The 17,096-nt window shown below is 40.4% G+C and overlaps 1 protein-coding gene across 2 annotated transcripts in view; it reads left to right on the forward strand.

Annotated features, from left to right (window-relative positions):
• Nucleotides 1-14,350: 14,350 nt before the first annotated feature.
• fibcd1b (fibrinogen C domain containing 1b) overlaps nucleotides 14,351-17,096 on the forward strand; it is a 99,669-nt gene continuing 96,923 nt past the window's right edge. For both annotated transcript variants that reach the window (XM_020619485.1, XM_020619486.1), the window contains exon 1: nucleotides 14,351-15,217. In XM_020619485.1, coding sequence (XP_020475141.1) covers nucleotides 15,146-15,217 — 72 coding nt within the window. In that variant the 5' untranslated portion in view covers nucleotides 14,351-15,145. The remainder of the gene's footprint in view (nucleotides 15,218-17,096) is intronic.

The following is a 17,096-nucleotide window of genomic DNA, read 5'->3' on the forward strand; positions in this document are numbered from 1 at the left end:
CTCGGGGTCTTGTTCACGAGTGAGGGAAGGATGGAACGGGAGATTGACAGGTGGATCGGTGCAGCTTCTGCAGTAATGTGGTCGATGTACCGATCCGCCGTGGTGACGAAGGAGCTGAGCTGTAAGGTGAAGCTCTCGATTTACTGGTCGATCTACGTTCCAACTCTCACCTATGGTCATGCGCTTTTGGTCATGACCGAAAGGGCAAGATCCCGGATACAGGTGACCGAAATGAGCTTTCTCCCCAGGGTGGCCGGGTGCACCCTTAGAGATAGGGTGAGGAACTCAGTCACCCGGGAGGAGCTCAGAGTAGAACTACTGCTCCTCCACATTGAGAGGAACCAGCTGAGGTGGCTCGAGCATCTGTTTCAGATGCCTCCTGGATGCCTTCCTAGGGAGGTGTTCCGGGCATCTTGCACCAGGAGGAGCCCCGGGGGAAGACCCAGGACACGTTGGAGGGACTATGTCTCTCGGCTGGCCTGGGAACGCCTCGGCGTCCCCCCGGAGGAGCTGGAAGAAGTGTCTGGAGAGAGGGAGGTCTGGGCATCTTTGCTTAGACTGCTGCCCCCACTACCCGGTTCCGGATAAACGGAGGAAAATGGATAGATGGATGTTAGAAAAGTTAACTGTAAACATGTTTTCACTGCATTGGCAAACACTGAATTCAGATGTAACTACCACACAGACTGGAAATCATTATATCCAGCAGAACAAAGCTTCCATGTTGGCTTGTCCCTGGAGCCTAGAATTAAAGTCATTATGTTTTGCCACTGTTTTGTCTTTTTCATATAATATTGTATATCTTCAGCTGGAGCAGGCAGGTCTTTTTTTTTTTTTTTTTTAACAATGATGATGATATCTGTAACAGTTTCTAATTGTGCCCTGATAGTAGAAGTGGCCATCGCCGAAAGTAATTCTGTTACCAGGAAAAATCTCAGCATATTTGGCATTGGTACAAAATAGTTTGGAACAATGAGGCAGCCCAAGTCCTAACTTTTAGCAACAAGTATGTATTTACACTGTGCTGGGAAAAACGTGAATTGAGCATATTACCAACCTTTGATGACTGGTAGTGCAGTTTTCCTTTCTGCCCTTCATACAGGTTTGTGTGACCAAATCTTAATTGTCTTATAAGTTCAGGTGAAACGTCTTGTGGTCTTGTTGTGATTGATCCTTACTGATAGATTGTCTATTTGTGTCTGTAGACCTACTGGGACTGTCATGTGAATGCTACTGTATAGTATAACCATTACTGTCTGTAAAAGAGAAGCCTGACTCTTTGAAAGGCCAACTTTTTTTTTTTTAATCCCAGTTTGTTGCGTCCATTTTTTCTTTCAAAATGTAACGTAGATTAAGTTAATTTAGCTTTGCATTCAATTGACACGTTAGTTGGCTTTGGGGGTTCCCAACTGTAAGGATGCCACCTGATGTCTCATTTGCTTTTCTAGACTCTGCACTGTTCTTTGGCTTCTGCTAGAAACTGACAAGGTTGTTTTTTTTTAGATAATTAGTCACACCCAGTTCTCACTACCCAGTCACTTCAGCACATCCTCATTATAGACAGTAACTGTCCTCTTGCAGAATAACTAAACACATTTTCACATGTTCAGACGTTCAGTGGTCCATTTAGCTGATTTCACTTTAAGTGGGTGAGTGTAGAAGTTGGGTAATTGTTGTTTCATGACTTCATAGTGAAAGTCTTATCTGCAAGTTCAGCTATTTTTGGCTGTTTGAGAATATGTTTCCTGGAAGTTGGGGGTTTTTTTTGTGTTCCCTAATTTCACTGCAGATTGACAGTACATTATAGCAATTTGGCTGTGCAACAGCCTTGTCAGCAGTACACCATCAGCTCCGGCACCCCTCTTTCCCATTGTGGAATGAAGTACATACAAAGTGAGAGAAGAGAAGGGTACAATTTGGCATTCTGTTGTTCAGCCAAAGTAAGACTGCATGCGAGGTTTTAGGTGTTCTGTCTGTACCATTTCTTTCAAGCAAGTGAGTGTTAGCCAAATAGTGTCATCCATTACTTTGGATCCAAAATATTAAAGCTATCAGTATTTTTATAATGACAGTAGCTCAAATAACTATGTGTCATGTGAAAGCTGCTACTCATGGTTACAAACTCGAAGGCAGTTAACATTCGATTGTAGAGGTCCTCTTGGTTCTATAGAGCTCTACTGTATCTTTCAGCTCATTGTTTTTGCTTAGGTTCACTGTCACCTCTCATCCTGATCATCATTTCAGCTGCTGAGGACTTACTGTCCTACCTTCTCGGCATCAAACAGCAATCAGACAAAGCTAGTGGAGCAGTTAGCAGCTAAAGGGCCAGGTAGTTCTGTTTGGAGTTGGTAGAAACCAAATGAATGCTAATGCTCCTGCTGGATATCATATCTGCTGGATGTGTAAATAAACATGTGCTTTAAATATGTTCTCTATAACAGCTATATGTTGTAATAGTATGTGAATGCTGTGTTCACAGTTGGTTTCTGATGCCCCATAGTCACCAGGAAATTCAATTAGTGCAACTTTATCTGCTTGCTAGATGGCGGAAATGGGTGAAGCAGCCACTTGCTGTCACCATCAATAAACTTGTAAACATACAGCATATTTGCCAATTCATTTCTCAATTAGCGAACATCAATGCAGTTTACCTTGCACTTTTATCATATTTTATTCAGTAGTTTTACATCAGCCACAGAAACAGCTGTGCAAAAGTGATTTTTTTTTCTGTCAAAATCATTAAGTAAATGTTTTTTCTTTGTGAAAGCAAAATGTAGATGAGATGAAACAGTGCTCATTCTGTTCTTCTGAGAAAGCATTTATTAACAAGGGGCCAAAGCAATTTGAAACTTTACCTGTGATAAGATGACAGCAGCAGATGATCAGCCTTGGTACTTGAAATGCAGCTTTTATCTTCCCTGAGCATTATAATCATGTCTATATTTAAATGGATTATTTCCCCAAGTTCTCCTCTAGCTTGTTTCATATCAGGCATTTTATCATTTGACTGTACAATGTTTTTACTCATGTGCAAGCGTTATAAAACTACTTTGTTTATAATAAATACATTCATATACCATAGTTATTACATCCTTAAATCATCCTGTCACTTAGTCTCATTCTAGTTGATGGCTATGCATTAATAAAACTGTAAACAATATTTTTACCTTACTTTTTATCTATTTAGTAATTTTAATTCATTACAATTCCACTTGGTGGTTACTCATTTATGAGACCAATAATTTTAGGACAGTGATCTGATTGATTCTTGTGGCACCAACATCTTGTTGTTGTCCAGTGTGAGTCTAGGTCATAGTACCTATTATGCCGTTTGCATTACAGTAGTTGGAACCCCACAGGTCCAGTAACACAGTAAAAATACCTGGCTACCTCAGATTCTGGTTTCTGCAGCTGTGGCGCTGTGTGCCTGGACAGCTGTTAAACAGTTCTGCAGCCCCACAGGGAACAGTCCTGTCTCCTTTCATGCTCACACTGTACACTGCCGACTCCAAATGGAACCGAGAGACATCACGTCTTCTGCAGGATGACAGATGACTCTGCAGTGGTGTCAGAGCTGAGAAGGAGTCTGAGTACAGGGACCCGGTGGACAGCTTAGTTGAATGATGACGTGTGAGCCATATACAGCTTATTGTGGGAAAGAATAAGAAAATGTTGGCCTCATGACTCTATAAACTTGATTCTAAGGTCTGCATTAACAGAAAATTGCACATTGAAGTATTTCTCTGCTGTTTTGTGAAATATTTATTTTTAGAGGACCACTTGCAAGGTTACTTAGTTGGTGAAAAATTATAGCTGGGACATGCTAGCTCTACTCCTGTCAGCTAACATCAGCTCCTGTTTCATAACCACCCAGCAATTAATTTCACTTTTGTGGAGCAGTTTACACTCTGACAAATGAGGTTAAATAGTGTCACACAGTGAAACACTGCTAATGTTCTATGATAGCCTTCTCCATTTTGGCTGGTCTGTCTGTGGTCTCTCAGCACTGTCACAATGTTTGTCATTAGATGCCATAAAGTGGCATAAATTCACAGGCCAAAGTTTGCCCAAGTTCAGTATGAAAAATGTCCTTGTATTCGAGGGAGGCGACAGTGCGGTGGGTAGAGCAGTCGTCTCCCAACCGGAAGGTTGAAGGTACGAATCTCGGTGCCTGTAGTCCATGTGTCGAAGTGTCCTTGGGTAAGACACTGGAACCCTCCCCCGCTGCCCCCGATGGTTACAGCCATCGGTTCATTTGGCACCGCAGATGGCTGCCGTCGGTTCTGTACTGGAAACAAATTCCTTGTGTGTATGTGTGTAACATACTTGTACCCCTATAAGCTAATAACAGAATCTATTGGTATGAGATGATTTGCATATAATTTTGCAGTTTAAATGCTGGAGTGATCCTGCATTTACAGAAGCTGTAGCTTAGAAATACATGCGCCAACTGTATTTGCCCTTGCCCATTTGCCCTGTGTGTCTAATAGTGGCATACAGTAAATCAAAACACTGTGAAGTGCAGAATATAATTTAAAATGGGTGCACAAAATTAATGTCATCACATCAGCACAGCATATAATGACATCAGCTTCACAAAGTGATCTGTGTTTTTTTGTTTTGTACAGGGTAATGTTGCGTTTAGTGGTTTAGTCATTGCCACAAGAATCCCCATGTGCAGCATATCATCCGGGCATGACAAGACATTAACCCAAACTAAGGCATTAATTGGAGGGGTGCCAATAGCTGGCACGTAGCCAGCGCTGAATTTCTGTCTCTTCATTATGATTTTGCATGGTTGTTCCTTAGGAAACAAAACTGTATATGAAGGATACTTTCATTACATATATGTATATATAATTCCATCTGACTGTACTTGCATTTATTTATAGAAAATGGAAATTGGGTCATAATCCCGCTACCTTGTATCTCGTGAAAAACCAAATATTGTTAAAATATCAGTAATAAAATCCTTCATTTGAGCTGTATATGGCCAGTATGGAGACTAAATGTTCCTTCAATAACATATTGTTATGTATACAGTGTGATTATTGAGTTCATTCAGTATAAGGATGGATTTCATTTGTGTTTTAGTTTTTGTTTGGTTGGTTATTTCCTTGCTTCTTTTTAATACCAAATCAACTTTGCACTTCTATAATGTCAGACTTATGATGGACAGTAAAAAAAAAAAAAACACACAACTAACAAAGAGAATCAATGATTGTCTTTTTATTCCATGCATTTTTTCTTCTTTGTCAAAACCTGGTTCCCAGATTACCCACAATGCAAACTGACCACTGACAATTATGTTGGTGGCTAATGTTGTCAAGCTCCCACCCTCAAGCAAAAAATAAGCAGTAGGCTATCAGTGTTTGATAAGTTCACTTCTCTCTAACTCCCCACCTCAAGACAGCACTTGAAGCAATTTATTAGACTTTGCACAGCTCTCTCTGGAGTCACAAAGGTTCCATACAACTTTTTTCACTCCCCATAATCTATAAAGTGATTTGCTGTGTTATTGGTGGAGTTGCCCTTTAATGGATGATCGGTCCCTTGGTCTGAATGTGTTTACCACCATGTCCATAAGCATTTTGTGTATATGTTGTTTAAAAACCAAGAGCTTGGCAGTGTTATGCCCCCAATCTCCAAACATACTGTAATCTTGTTGAGCTCATGCACATTGGTCACGTTTGACCCCAGTTTTTAGGAGAAACTAATTATCCATATTTAGAATGCCAAGTACCAGTCATCTAAATAGTTTCTATCCGCTCTTTGCTGGCATTGTACAATGTTGTAAGATGGAGATTCAATTTATGTCATATGTTTTTTGGAAAGCAGATCCTTTCACCTTTGGCCTGCTCCCCAACCTGGTAATTTACAGAATTTGTGCACTTTAAAAACTTGACACAAAGATGAAAGTGTTGGAGTCTCTTTCATCCTTGGCCACTCACCCTACACACCCTTCTTCCATTAAGTTACCTTTACCTTCCTCTCTAGCCTGGAATGGATTCGGGGGGTTGACATCTGTCTTGGCCTATTTGCCATAAACTCCAATAGCTGCAATATTTCAAGCAACAAGAATGTGATATTATGATTATTATATATCATTTTCATTCTTCTCTTTGGTTCCATCTCCTTGGTTTCACCTCAAAGTGCACTGAAACAGGCTGAGTGAAGCAGTAGAGTTTCATCTCCCCTCTTTGGTATTGTCACAGCCATTACTGCATAGCACCACATGAGAATCTCTCTCAAACACACACACCAACTGATCCTTTTCCAGAGTGCTGGGGTCATGTACTGCAGTTTCACAAAATTATGAAAAATGATTACAAACTTTCAAATGCAGATTATATGTTGTAGATGCAAATTATGCACACATTACATTCCTCTGCCATGGTTTCACAGCTGATTATGAGAAAGCAGAAGGCAGGCTGGAGAATATCATCTTTCCAACACAGAATGGAGCATGTAGACAGGTGCAAGGAATGTGATGACAGGACTGTCCCTGGCTGCTACTGGTGCAGGGTAGTGCTAAACATCACTGAAGCTTTGGTTGAGTAACTGACAAAGATCACATTATATAGTACCTTTATAATTTGAGCCACTGGTGAAAACGAATGACAACGGTAGTCCTGCAAGCTGATTGATTGAAACAATGAAATTTTGAGCAGCGTGTGTGTCCAGTGCTCTTCTCTGTTGACAAATAATTTGTTGCATAAATTAATGCACCTGGAAATGTGATTTATTGCTTTTTTTCACCGTTGGAGTACAGGATCTCAGTAGTTTATTCAAATTTTGTTATAAAGGCTACATTAGTTAAATGGGTGACAAAACATGGATGCAAGTGAAACGTCACAACTCTGACATACACAGCAAGTTCCTGTAACATCGTGATTGTGATGTTCATTCAGTTAGTACTAATGAGGTTGCTGCTACATTCCTGTAACCAGTCTGTGCTGTGGAAGCATGCGGCATCCCTGGTGATATAAAGTGAAGTTGTCACAGCATCTCCTGATAGTTGTGGAAACACTGGGACAACGTACCGGCCATGTTTAAAATGAATCTGATGATGACACTCTGGTATTTCACTTTGTAGGTTTTCATGTTACATGTGACTTTCCAGCAAAGTTTAATGTTGCAACAACGTGCCTGCAATAGATCAGTGTTAGAAGGGTCTGGTTCAGGATCAGGGTCTGGTTCATATATCTCTACATACTGTCTTGTGATTCCAGCTGCAGCCTCTATACAAGGTAAAGATTTAGTGTAAATGTACTTGCATTATTCATTAGGGCCTGTTCATGAGCACCTACTCTGACTGGCTGGAGGTGATGAGTCATGTTCACCACCCAATCAATCACAGTTGGTAAATCATATACATGTTATGTTAATAACGTCCAAAGCAGCCTACTATAGGATGGAGGGGGATCTGGGCAGTTTTTCAAGATGGATTTAGAAAAATCTAAATAGCAATGGGTGGATAAAATATCAGATGTTTAAAATACTTTCAATATTTATTAAAATGGGTCAAAAGAGCTGCACATTTGGAATGTGTTGCTTTTGAAACCTATTTTCAGTCATGATGAACAGCAGCAACAACAAGCAAAGGTTAAGAGGGAAGAAGAAGCCTGTTTCCCCAAACTTTCCATATTAAGACAGTTCATAGTCCCGTCCAAAAAGGAGAACAACTGACCTTATTGTATGTGGTTTGGTGTTGTAGAGAGATTTACTGGAAATAAAATGTCACATTAAGGGGCTGGGCTGCCACAGGTATAAAGATGTCACAGTAGAGGGTAAAGGGTCTTAATGGAATTATAAAACATTAAAAACATTACAAAAAAAAGTTTTTTTTTTTTTTTTTTTTTGGATTACTTCCTACCTTCTTAATTCCCAGTTCTCCAAAGAGGTACAGACTAGATTTAAACCATGGTGGGACTTCAGGACTTCATAAAATACAGCATTAAAGGCCTTATGTTCATTGAGAGGGCAGCAGGATGTTGTATTGGTAGCTAAGCTCATTTGATGCCATGCAGTACAATGAGCTGAATAAGATGAGAGACTGAGGACGCAGGAGGAAATAAGTGGAACAGGGTGAGGCAGATGTTGATTACAGTAGAAGAGGAGGTTGCTGGTAAACAGTGCACAGACAGAGGAATCTCTGTGCATCTTTTAGTTAGCCTCTCATGCATACTTGCATTTTGCTTTTATATTGTGTGTGCGTGTGTGTGTGTGTGTGTGTGTGTTTACAGTTTTTATTCACTCCAAAAGGGTTCACTGGTGGGTGGAGCAGTATATGCTTGCAAAGGTGCCCAGGAGTGTTGCCCAAGGGAGGCCTGTAGATAATTACAAACCATTCAACAAACCTAGCTCGTCAGCTCACGGAGCCATCCTGACAGTGAGCCAATAGGCAAACCAAGCTCTAAACAGACAGAGATGGAAAGACATGGCGTACATGAGCCACACAACATGAGTCACTGGATTGGAAACACAGATCAAGGTTGTATATGAAACAAAGGAACACCTGACGCCCTGGAGGAGATGACCACACAGGAACTCTGTTAGCCATCCTATAAATACTGCAAACTATGACAGATAAGGAGTATACTCATAGTTAATAGCTTGGAGACAGTAACAGAGGCAGTAAAGAAGAGAGTATGCTGCTCATAAAGTGTTGAAACACCCACTATATTTCCAAGCTCATAATCATTACAATCTCTTTTGTGATCATCACCAGCACCAGCACCACTGTGGTTCCATCTCCCAGATTTAAGTCTAATTACCCCCATTAGTAAATGTCACCTCTATCTGCAGCCAGACTCGGTGTACTCACTGAGTCCTCAGTGAATGTGTATTTATAAGTGTGTGCATGTGTAAAGAGTTTGAAAAAGCTCAGCCCCACAGGGTTGATACTCTAACAGAAAAAGAGAGAGGACAGAGCTAAGAGCTCTGCAAAGAATCTGATGTATCAGTAACCTCAGTCATGTCCCACACCTATAGCTAACCTCAGGCTAAGTTAGGGAATTAAGAGGGCAGCCAGGGAGAGATGCAACACTGCCTTTGACTTTGCACTTCAGAGGTGTGAGCACTGTGCCCCTCCTCTGGAGATTCCTGAGAAAGACCATCATTATACATTAATAACACCAGAGACTTCTCTCCCAGCCTGCACAGTCTCTGTTTGTGTCCCCTATTGATTTTCCCATGAATTCTTTTGATGAGAGTATAGGGACTGACACTTTGATTACGTTTACCGTTATTCGGTGTGTGTTTGGTTGTGCACTTCTGTGTGTGAATGTGCGTTTATATGTGTGCATCCATTCCATTGTGGGTTTAACAGCTGTTCTTTTCCTATACTTGCTTAGTAAACCTTTCAGTATATTATCCCTTATCAAACACAATCCCAGTCTGTGTTGTTCTTCATTAACCCATAATGCACTCAACTCATATTCTTCACCATCCTTCCCTCAAACATATTTTTTCTTGATTATTTTTTCTGTCTGTAATTTATTTTTTTATTCCAGCATTTTGCAAATTATAGGCTTGGCATTTTGGGAATGGCAGTTCACTCTGTGGGTTCTTCACAGTAATGTGCATTTGTCCTGCTGCCACTTCATGCATGACAATTTAAAAAAAAAAAAAAAAAAAAACTGCCGAGGGGTGGGGGGGTTCGGGTCAGGCTGAATCAAGTGCAAAACATTTCACAAACACACATGCTTGTTTGGATATCAGGGCACATAAAACAGTAAAGCCAATAAAGATCAGTATTGTTTGGCAGCTGAACAACTCTTCCTGAGAGACTTCTCTTTTTCCTCTGAATGTCTCTGACTGATCAGGTGTCAGTGACATTCATAGATGAAGCCAGAGCTGAGCACACACACACACACACACACAAATGTCTGCAAGTACACACGTTATCAGACAAAGGCATGAACCGCAGTGCTTTGCTCATTTGACAATCTACTGTTGCATTTTCTCCCTTGATATTAAAGTCATGGTTCATTCATTGTGAAAGAAATCACTATATTATAAAATTCTGTCATAAAGCCTGGAAGGTTAAAAGCCAAACTGAACAACTTTTGCTGACAAACTGCAGATGCTGCTGTTTTTTTTTTTCATCAAATAGGAGCCATGACCTCGGGTCTAAACTGAACTATTTTAACAGCCTTTTGTTCCAATAAGTGTTTTTACATATGATATACGGCCCACTCATTTCAAAGTGTTTATGAACTCTACTTTGTTTTACATAAATAAACATGACTGGAACTGGTCATTTCAGTAGTTTCACAGTTTATACTGATTAGGAAAGCAAAACAACAAAATCATTAAAAAAATGCTAAAATACTGAGCATGAAGTATTTACATGCAAATATAAATCCACATACTTGTGCACAGCTTTTCTGCATTCAATGCTGTCACCATACTTATTTTACGTACAGTACTGGGTTCAGCTAGTCTTGTCTTCTGTAGTTTTGTAGGGAAGCAAGCGCTGAGACGTGCTCTGTTGTTTGTTCTCTGACACTGGTTATAGCACCATGTTGGATGTTTTCCAGTGATGAAGCGCATCCTGTTAGAGCTGCTGTTAGGGTTGGACCAGTTCTCAATCTACTTATTATTTATTGCTTTTTCCTGTTTGACCCTGTACCTATTATCAAGCCTACTTTAGTCTGGACTTAATGTAAATGTAGTCCTTTTATTGCACACTCCCTGTACTGTTGCCACTGCTGATTTATTGCTCTCCACACTATGATTTTCCTCTCTGATTTTGAAAGTATAATATTAGTTTCCACAGTTTTTTGATTGATCACTTCTTTTGACAACTTCTGGCAGAGAATTAATGCTATCTGCTGCCTTAAAGACCTTAAAAAATAAATAAATATCCCATAAATATCTGCCATCCACTATAGTGACTGGTGTGTGTGCAGATTTGTCACTTGCAGGGTGTTTTCACATTCCATTGCTGACGGGGGCGGATGTCTGCTTGCTCCCCTGAAATCTGACGTTCAGACATGGACGGGCAAACAAAATTTATGATGTCACAAGCCCAAAAGACAATCATGGCTCACCATGTAAATATTTGCAGGTTTCTGGAGTGCAGTGAGAAATCTATAACTTCTGGTCTCAGAGCATCCAGAACTAACTTTTCAACTACCACGACTGGGAGAGAAAGTGTTACCTGCTGGCAGCAAATATGACCAACTGCACCTTTTCTGCATGTAAACCAGACCCCGCTGCTTTCCACTATTTCTTTACTTACTGTTTATATGTTAGTTTATATGTTGTTGCACTATGACATTTGACTCCTTGTAGTAGCCTAACTGAGTAGTAACAGTCAGCATATTGCTAATAACCTATTCTCCCAGTTCTGTTACTATGTCGTGTTTTGGATCAACTGAGAAAATAGAGATACTGATTTACCAGCCACCTGCCAATTTTGGTGAACAAGAGACTCCTCATCTCCTCCTCATCCCTGGGTCTGAATGAGGCTCAGACATACAGAGTAGAGCTGAATCTCTCCAATATTCCTTCCTGCCCTATTGTATCCTGATATTTACCTGGGGGAAACAACGGTGGTGGGCAGCGGGCAATGTCTGGGCTCATTTGCATATATTTGAATATTAATGAATCTTGGAATTCACAATGAAGGGCAAAGACCAGGCATGTTTTCAGGGCCTTTTCAGAGGTTTATTGAACTTTTTTGTGGAAAATGTTAGACTATATATTTTCCTTAATAAAGTATTTTTATATTCCTTAAAATGTCTCTGGAGGAAATGATGATTGCATAGATAGGAAGCAGGTGAGTGCGACTGGAAAGGGCCAGAGCAGGTAGTAGGAACAGAAAAAGAGGACAAGCGCAAGGGGCTGGGTCTAAAATGACACAGGGTGGAGACAGAACCAGGACTGAAACTGTGACACACATCCACATATAATGTAGTTATATACTGTGTAAATTGTACATTTATTATACAGTTATTTATGTAGTCGACTGTACACAAACATAATATGCATTTTAAGTATGATTATAAACATGTGTGTAATGGAAAAACTGAGCAAAAAAAAGTGGAACATAGATAAATAAAAAGAGGTTTAACTAGAGCTTTGAACCCTTTATAAACTGTTACATCAAAATCTAGTGGCATTCTTTTTCTTTCCAGCTCTTATTGTAACCCTTATTGACTTCTTATGCTCTTAAGTTCATGAAATTGATTCATTTTATTGACGTGTGATGCTTTAAATTGAAGGAATTCATGCCACTGATCTTTCAGTAATTATTTTCCAAAAAAAAACAACAAAACAACTGTGTGAAGTCCTTTGAAATATACTAGAATAGCTCTCACAAAACTGTCAGTGTTGTGAGGTTTTATCATTTGCTAATGGGAAGCCTAGCACAGATCAGTGACTACTATTAAACCGCATCTTAAAGACCCTATTTAGTCAATTTTGATGTAAGGCCTATATGAAAACAAAATTTTCTGCCAAAGTTGGAACACTTCAGATTGTTTCACATGAGAGATTCCTGTATTTCTATTTTTGTTTGTGGTCCTTCTACTGGATTAAAGTGAGCAGGACTCTGTTGGGAAAAGTTGATGTCATATACCTCCATGCACCAAACAGGATTTAACAACACCTGAATATAAAATATGTTGACAGATACTGAATTGGACTGGCAAATCCCAGTTGTCTTATTTGATCGTTTCTTGCCCCTCGATCTGCAATCCTTGCTCGACTCAGAAGTTGTTCTGGTCTGCCATCTTAAAGGGTGTCCCAAAGCTCTTATTCCTGCTATGAGGAGCAAGGAGGCTGCCTGGAGGAGCCGTGATTTTGGATAAACAAGAACATTCTTTGTGGAAGTCTTTTATGAACCAACACACTAAAATCAGCCGGTGACTGGACACGTCAGATGAAGGATCAGGGGAAATGATTCTAAAATGTGTTTCCTTGATTCCTCAGTTCCTCTACTTGTATGTTCTCCTTGCATCTTTTCTTTGCATCTTACGTTGGAGGCACTAAAGCAGAGAAAAGACGCAAGTGATGGAAATGTGGATGCACTTGAGGTCACTGGGATTTACTCTGTTGATCACATATAATTAAACCAGGCCCACAACATCCACAGGTGTGAAGGCAGCTTAGCTAAGTTAACAACAAAGAGTTTAAAAAAATCACAGTTAGGAATGCTTTCTATCGAAGCTTTAACTTTTATCGTTGCATATTTAGTCATGGATATTTAGCATTATGAACACACTCCTGCTCTTCAACAGGATCCTGTGTGCTCATTTCACTTCTTAACTAAGACCATTTATTTAAAAAGACATGAAAGCACAGAATATTCAACTTTAAAGCTACATGTCATAACATACTGTTTGTTATTTTTGTTCCCAGTCTGGCTGTCATATATGACAAACTATTTCACAATAGTAACTGTGTGGATGTCAGACTTGCTGACAACGCACACTGTGCAGCAGTGACCCTATTTGCATTATTCCTCTCACCCCAAATCCGTCCTCAAGTGTAAATGTAGGTTCACCACAGGAATGAATAATCACACTTATGCTTTGGTCCATTCACCATTGATGAGACCTCTAATCATTTCAGTCTGGTGGGAATTGATTTCTGTAGGAACCTGTTGGTTAATTTATGTCTTGAGTCAGTGTCTAAAAAAAGAATTCACAGTCTGGTGCATTTCCTCCATCGTTAGTCATTATTCTTCATTATTTTCTGTGTTAGTTTATAAGTGTCCTGTGCTGCTGTGCTTAGATGCAACTTTATTGAGTTAATGTTTACTATATATCCTGCCTGGTCCTTTTACATTAGGTCTTGACATTGTGTTTTGCATACCCAGACAATATCCAGTGATCTCAGGGCTCACCTCAGATAAACTTGTGCCACTGTTGTAAGGGATTATGGTGGTGTTAAATCAGATTTCTGTGAAAAAAGAGGCAGTTGCTACATGTTAATATTCCGTTTCATCTTTTTTCTACTGAGGTTGCTCTGCTTTAAACTCCCAAACAAGCAGCCCTGCTTCTAAAGACTCACTCAAATTAGAAGTGCTACATGTAGGTGATATCACACCGTCATTCAAACTTAATTTATTACTAATCCTAGTAAGGTATCCAGGTATAGTAAAATGCACACTGTGGCGTGACAGTTTTTATAAGGCAGACTTAATAAATTTGCAAAGAAAGCCTTTTTGTTCTACAGGAAAATTTTATCAGCAATTGGAACGAGATTATGTTACATGAACTCCCAGTCTGTAGTCTACATTTGCCACAGTTTCTTGCAGTGTTGGGTTGCAGTGGAATAGGAGGGTCCACAGTGCAGTGGAGGCAAAGTAGCTGGTGGGGTGGCTGATGCACAGCAGTCGAAGGCAGGGCGGCACGGGGAAGGAACGCTGCCTTCGACTGCGCCCTGCTCACCGTAGGGACGTGTTGATTGACAGTCGGAGGCACTGAGCGCCCCGTGCGGTACACAAGTGAAGCACGCTAATCTCCTAGTGCCAGTCTTGTCAGAGGCATCTCCGTGAAATACCAGCCAGATCAACTTGGCGCAAAAGAGACTATCCACCCTCTGGACTCGGTACGGGAGTCTTATTCCTCACCGAATAAACGAGAAAAAGGACGCGGCAGCTCCGCAGCCGTATCCCGTCCTGTCTTTCCTTGTTCAGTCATAAGTGGACACAGTTTGGGCAAATTGGACGTCTCAAAGTATCCGGGAAACGGCAGTGGATGGACAAAAGGTCAGGTTGCACTTTGCAATCTGAGCCAAATAAGATTTTGTCGTTTTCATTTTATGGAGTAAAAGGACTGCGTCCAGTGCATCATTTTAGGTTTATATTTTAGGTTCGGTGTAATTGTGTTGCGTTTTTGAGTCAAGTTACAACCACTGGAGCCTGTAAACACTCTCTTCTACTCTTTTAATTGGAATAACGGCCAGATAATCAGGAGACTCTCGAGAGGAATTAAAGTTTCATTTTGGTGCGTAATTTGTGCATTGCTGACCCGCAGAAGTAGTTGTGCGCCGCCCATCTTTTTTCCCCCATTGAGTACCCTATTTTTCATGGAATAGGCTAAATCACAGGTAAAGACTTAAAAAGTGCAGGTTTGTTCTCTTTCGCCCGGACCAAACAGGCGGATCTGATGCGCAGATTCTCTGTAGGATGGTAAATGGCCGATGGGGAATCATGAACAGCTCTTCTGAACTCGAAGATGGGACTCGGCATAAAAACCAGGTATGGTCACACAACGTGCCTTTGCGCTATGGGTTTTAAGGAGTGGTGCATCTGCTTGCTGCAGTGTTACCACGCTGAGTTTGGTAATGTGGCTCTCGGGCAAATCTCAGCACTGTAAAGACAGTGGCTGCAGATGAGCTTTCCCGACTCCCCATGCTCTGGCACTTCTGTCCCCGTCGTAATGTCTAAACCCACCCGCAGATCACACAATTCCCCTTCTTACTTCTGTTTAGTTAGACTACCTGGAATACTGACAAATGAGCTAAGAATAATGCTAAACCACGCCATGAGATGAATATGTTTGTGAATAGGCCGATGAATGTTTGCGCATCTCTTGATGCATCTTCATCAAACATTCTCACAATTCGTCCCCATCTAAGCGTGGACTGAATGTTTAGAAAAGACATTGTGTTGTTTATAGTGTTGAAGCATGGCACACATCTTCTAATAGCCATTAACACCTTGGGGCTTTTTATATTGCCTATGCTCGGATGAACTGAGACAGGAGCGAACGTGCGTTGTGTTGCAGCCAGGCAGGATCACTTTGGGGAATAGTCAATGTGTTTTCACAAGGTCAGTAGAGGGTTATTGACAGCCCATAAGGGAGAGAGCCCCCCTGGAACACGGAATCGGATTTCGGGGAACAGTTAAAGCCTCTTTGGAAAGACACCGGATGATTTAGCTTTCTCATCACTTAATGAGAATGAGGATGGATTTAACTGTTATGCGACATAAGTGAAAATGAATGTAAAGGTGCTGACGTGGAAACTTAATCAGTCATTGTAAAATGTTTTGGAATGAAAACCTTTGAAATGAAATATATCAGGAATGTCACATTATTACCTTTTGGGACATTTTAAATTAACTGCCGCAGCCTTATTTTGCAAAAATAATATATTACTAATATTGATAATGAATCCAGATAAATGACCTGTTATCATCAAGGTAACAGGAGAGAATGCAAACCACCTCATAAACTACTGTATACCTATTTAAAAAGAACAGTAGATATCCAGGTAGCTGTCTTTTATCATTTTACAACAAAAAAAAAAGGTTATTCAAAATAAACGTGTGTGCTATCTGCTCTTCTTTGCGAGGGTGCGCGTCATTCAACAGGCATTTGTTGGAAGGAAAGATGCTTGCGGCATATCTCTTGTAATTTACCAAGATTGACAGGTGTCTGACAATATGTGACTTCTTGTCCTGTGCTCCTGTTGAATTTGTGGCTCAGCCTGAGTCCTATGTGTGGTGGCTATCTGAACCTGGGCTGTCTTTGAGTCTTCTATAATGTATAATTACAATATGTTAACAAAAGGTTGTAGCTATTTCTTTCAGATAATGCAGTGATGCTCACATACTCTCTATACAGTATGTGTAAGGTGGGGCTGTTGGATGACTAAGAGCTTATGTCCAACATTTTGCCTACTGCCTATAAGCTGCATTGTCACTTTTATAATGACTTAAACGTCGCCCGATTAACAAATACAGCTGCCCTGGGTCTTAACTGATAATTGTGTGATCTGTGATACCTGAATCTTTGCCTCAGATCACTAAACCTGTTAGATTTTTTTTAAATCTGTGCAAAGAACACAATGATAATTTAGATTTTTTTTTCTTAAATGTTTTTGAAGGAACGATCTGAATGACTAAAGGAAGCTGTAATATGCTGAGTGGTAATTCTGGAGGATTGAAAGGCAAAATGCTTCCAGTAACCCCAGCACTCACTCCGGCTCAGACAACATCGGGGATGTTGGATGAGATGAGAGGTTTTGGGAAATGGGGATGGCTAATGCTGCTATCTATCCCTCTCTTGCCTACATCTAGCTGTCGTTTTCTTTTGCACTCGTTATTTGTCATCACACTGAAACACACAAACACT

The sequence above is a fragment of the Monopterus albus genome, unplaced genomic scaffold (assembly GCF_001952655.1).
Source record: "Monopterus albus unplaced genomic scaffold, M_albus_1.0 scaffold221.1, whole genome shotgun sequence".
In the NCBI taxonomy this organism is placed as follows: domain Eukaryota; kingdom Metazoa; phylum Chordata; class Actinopteri; order Synbranchiformes; family Synbranchidae; genus Monopterus; species Monopterus albus.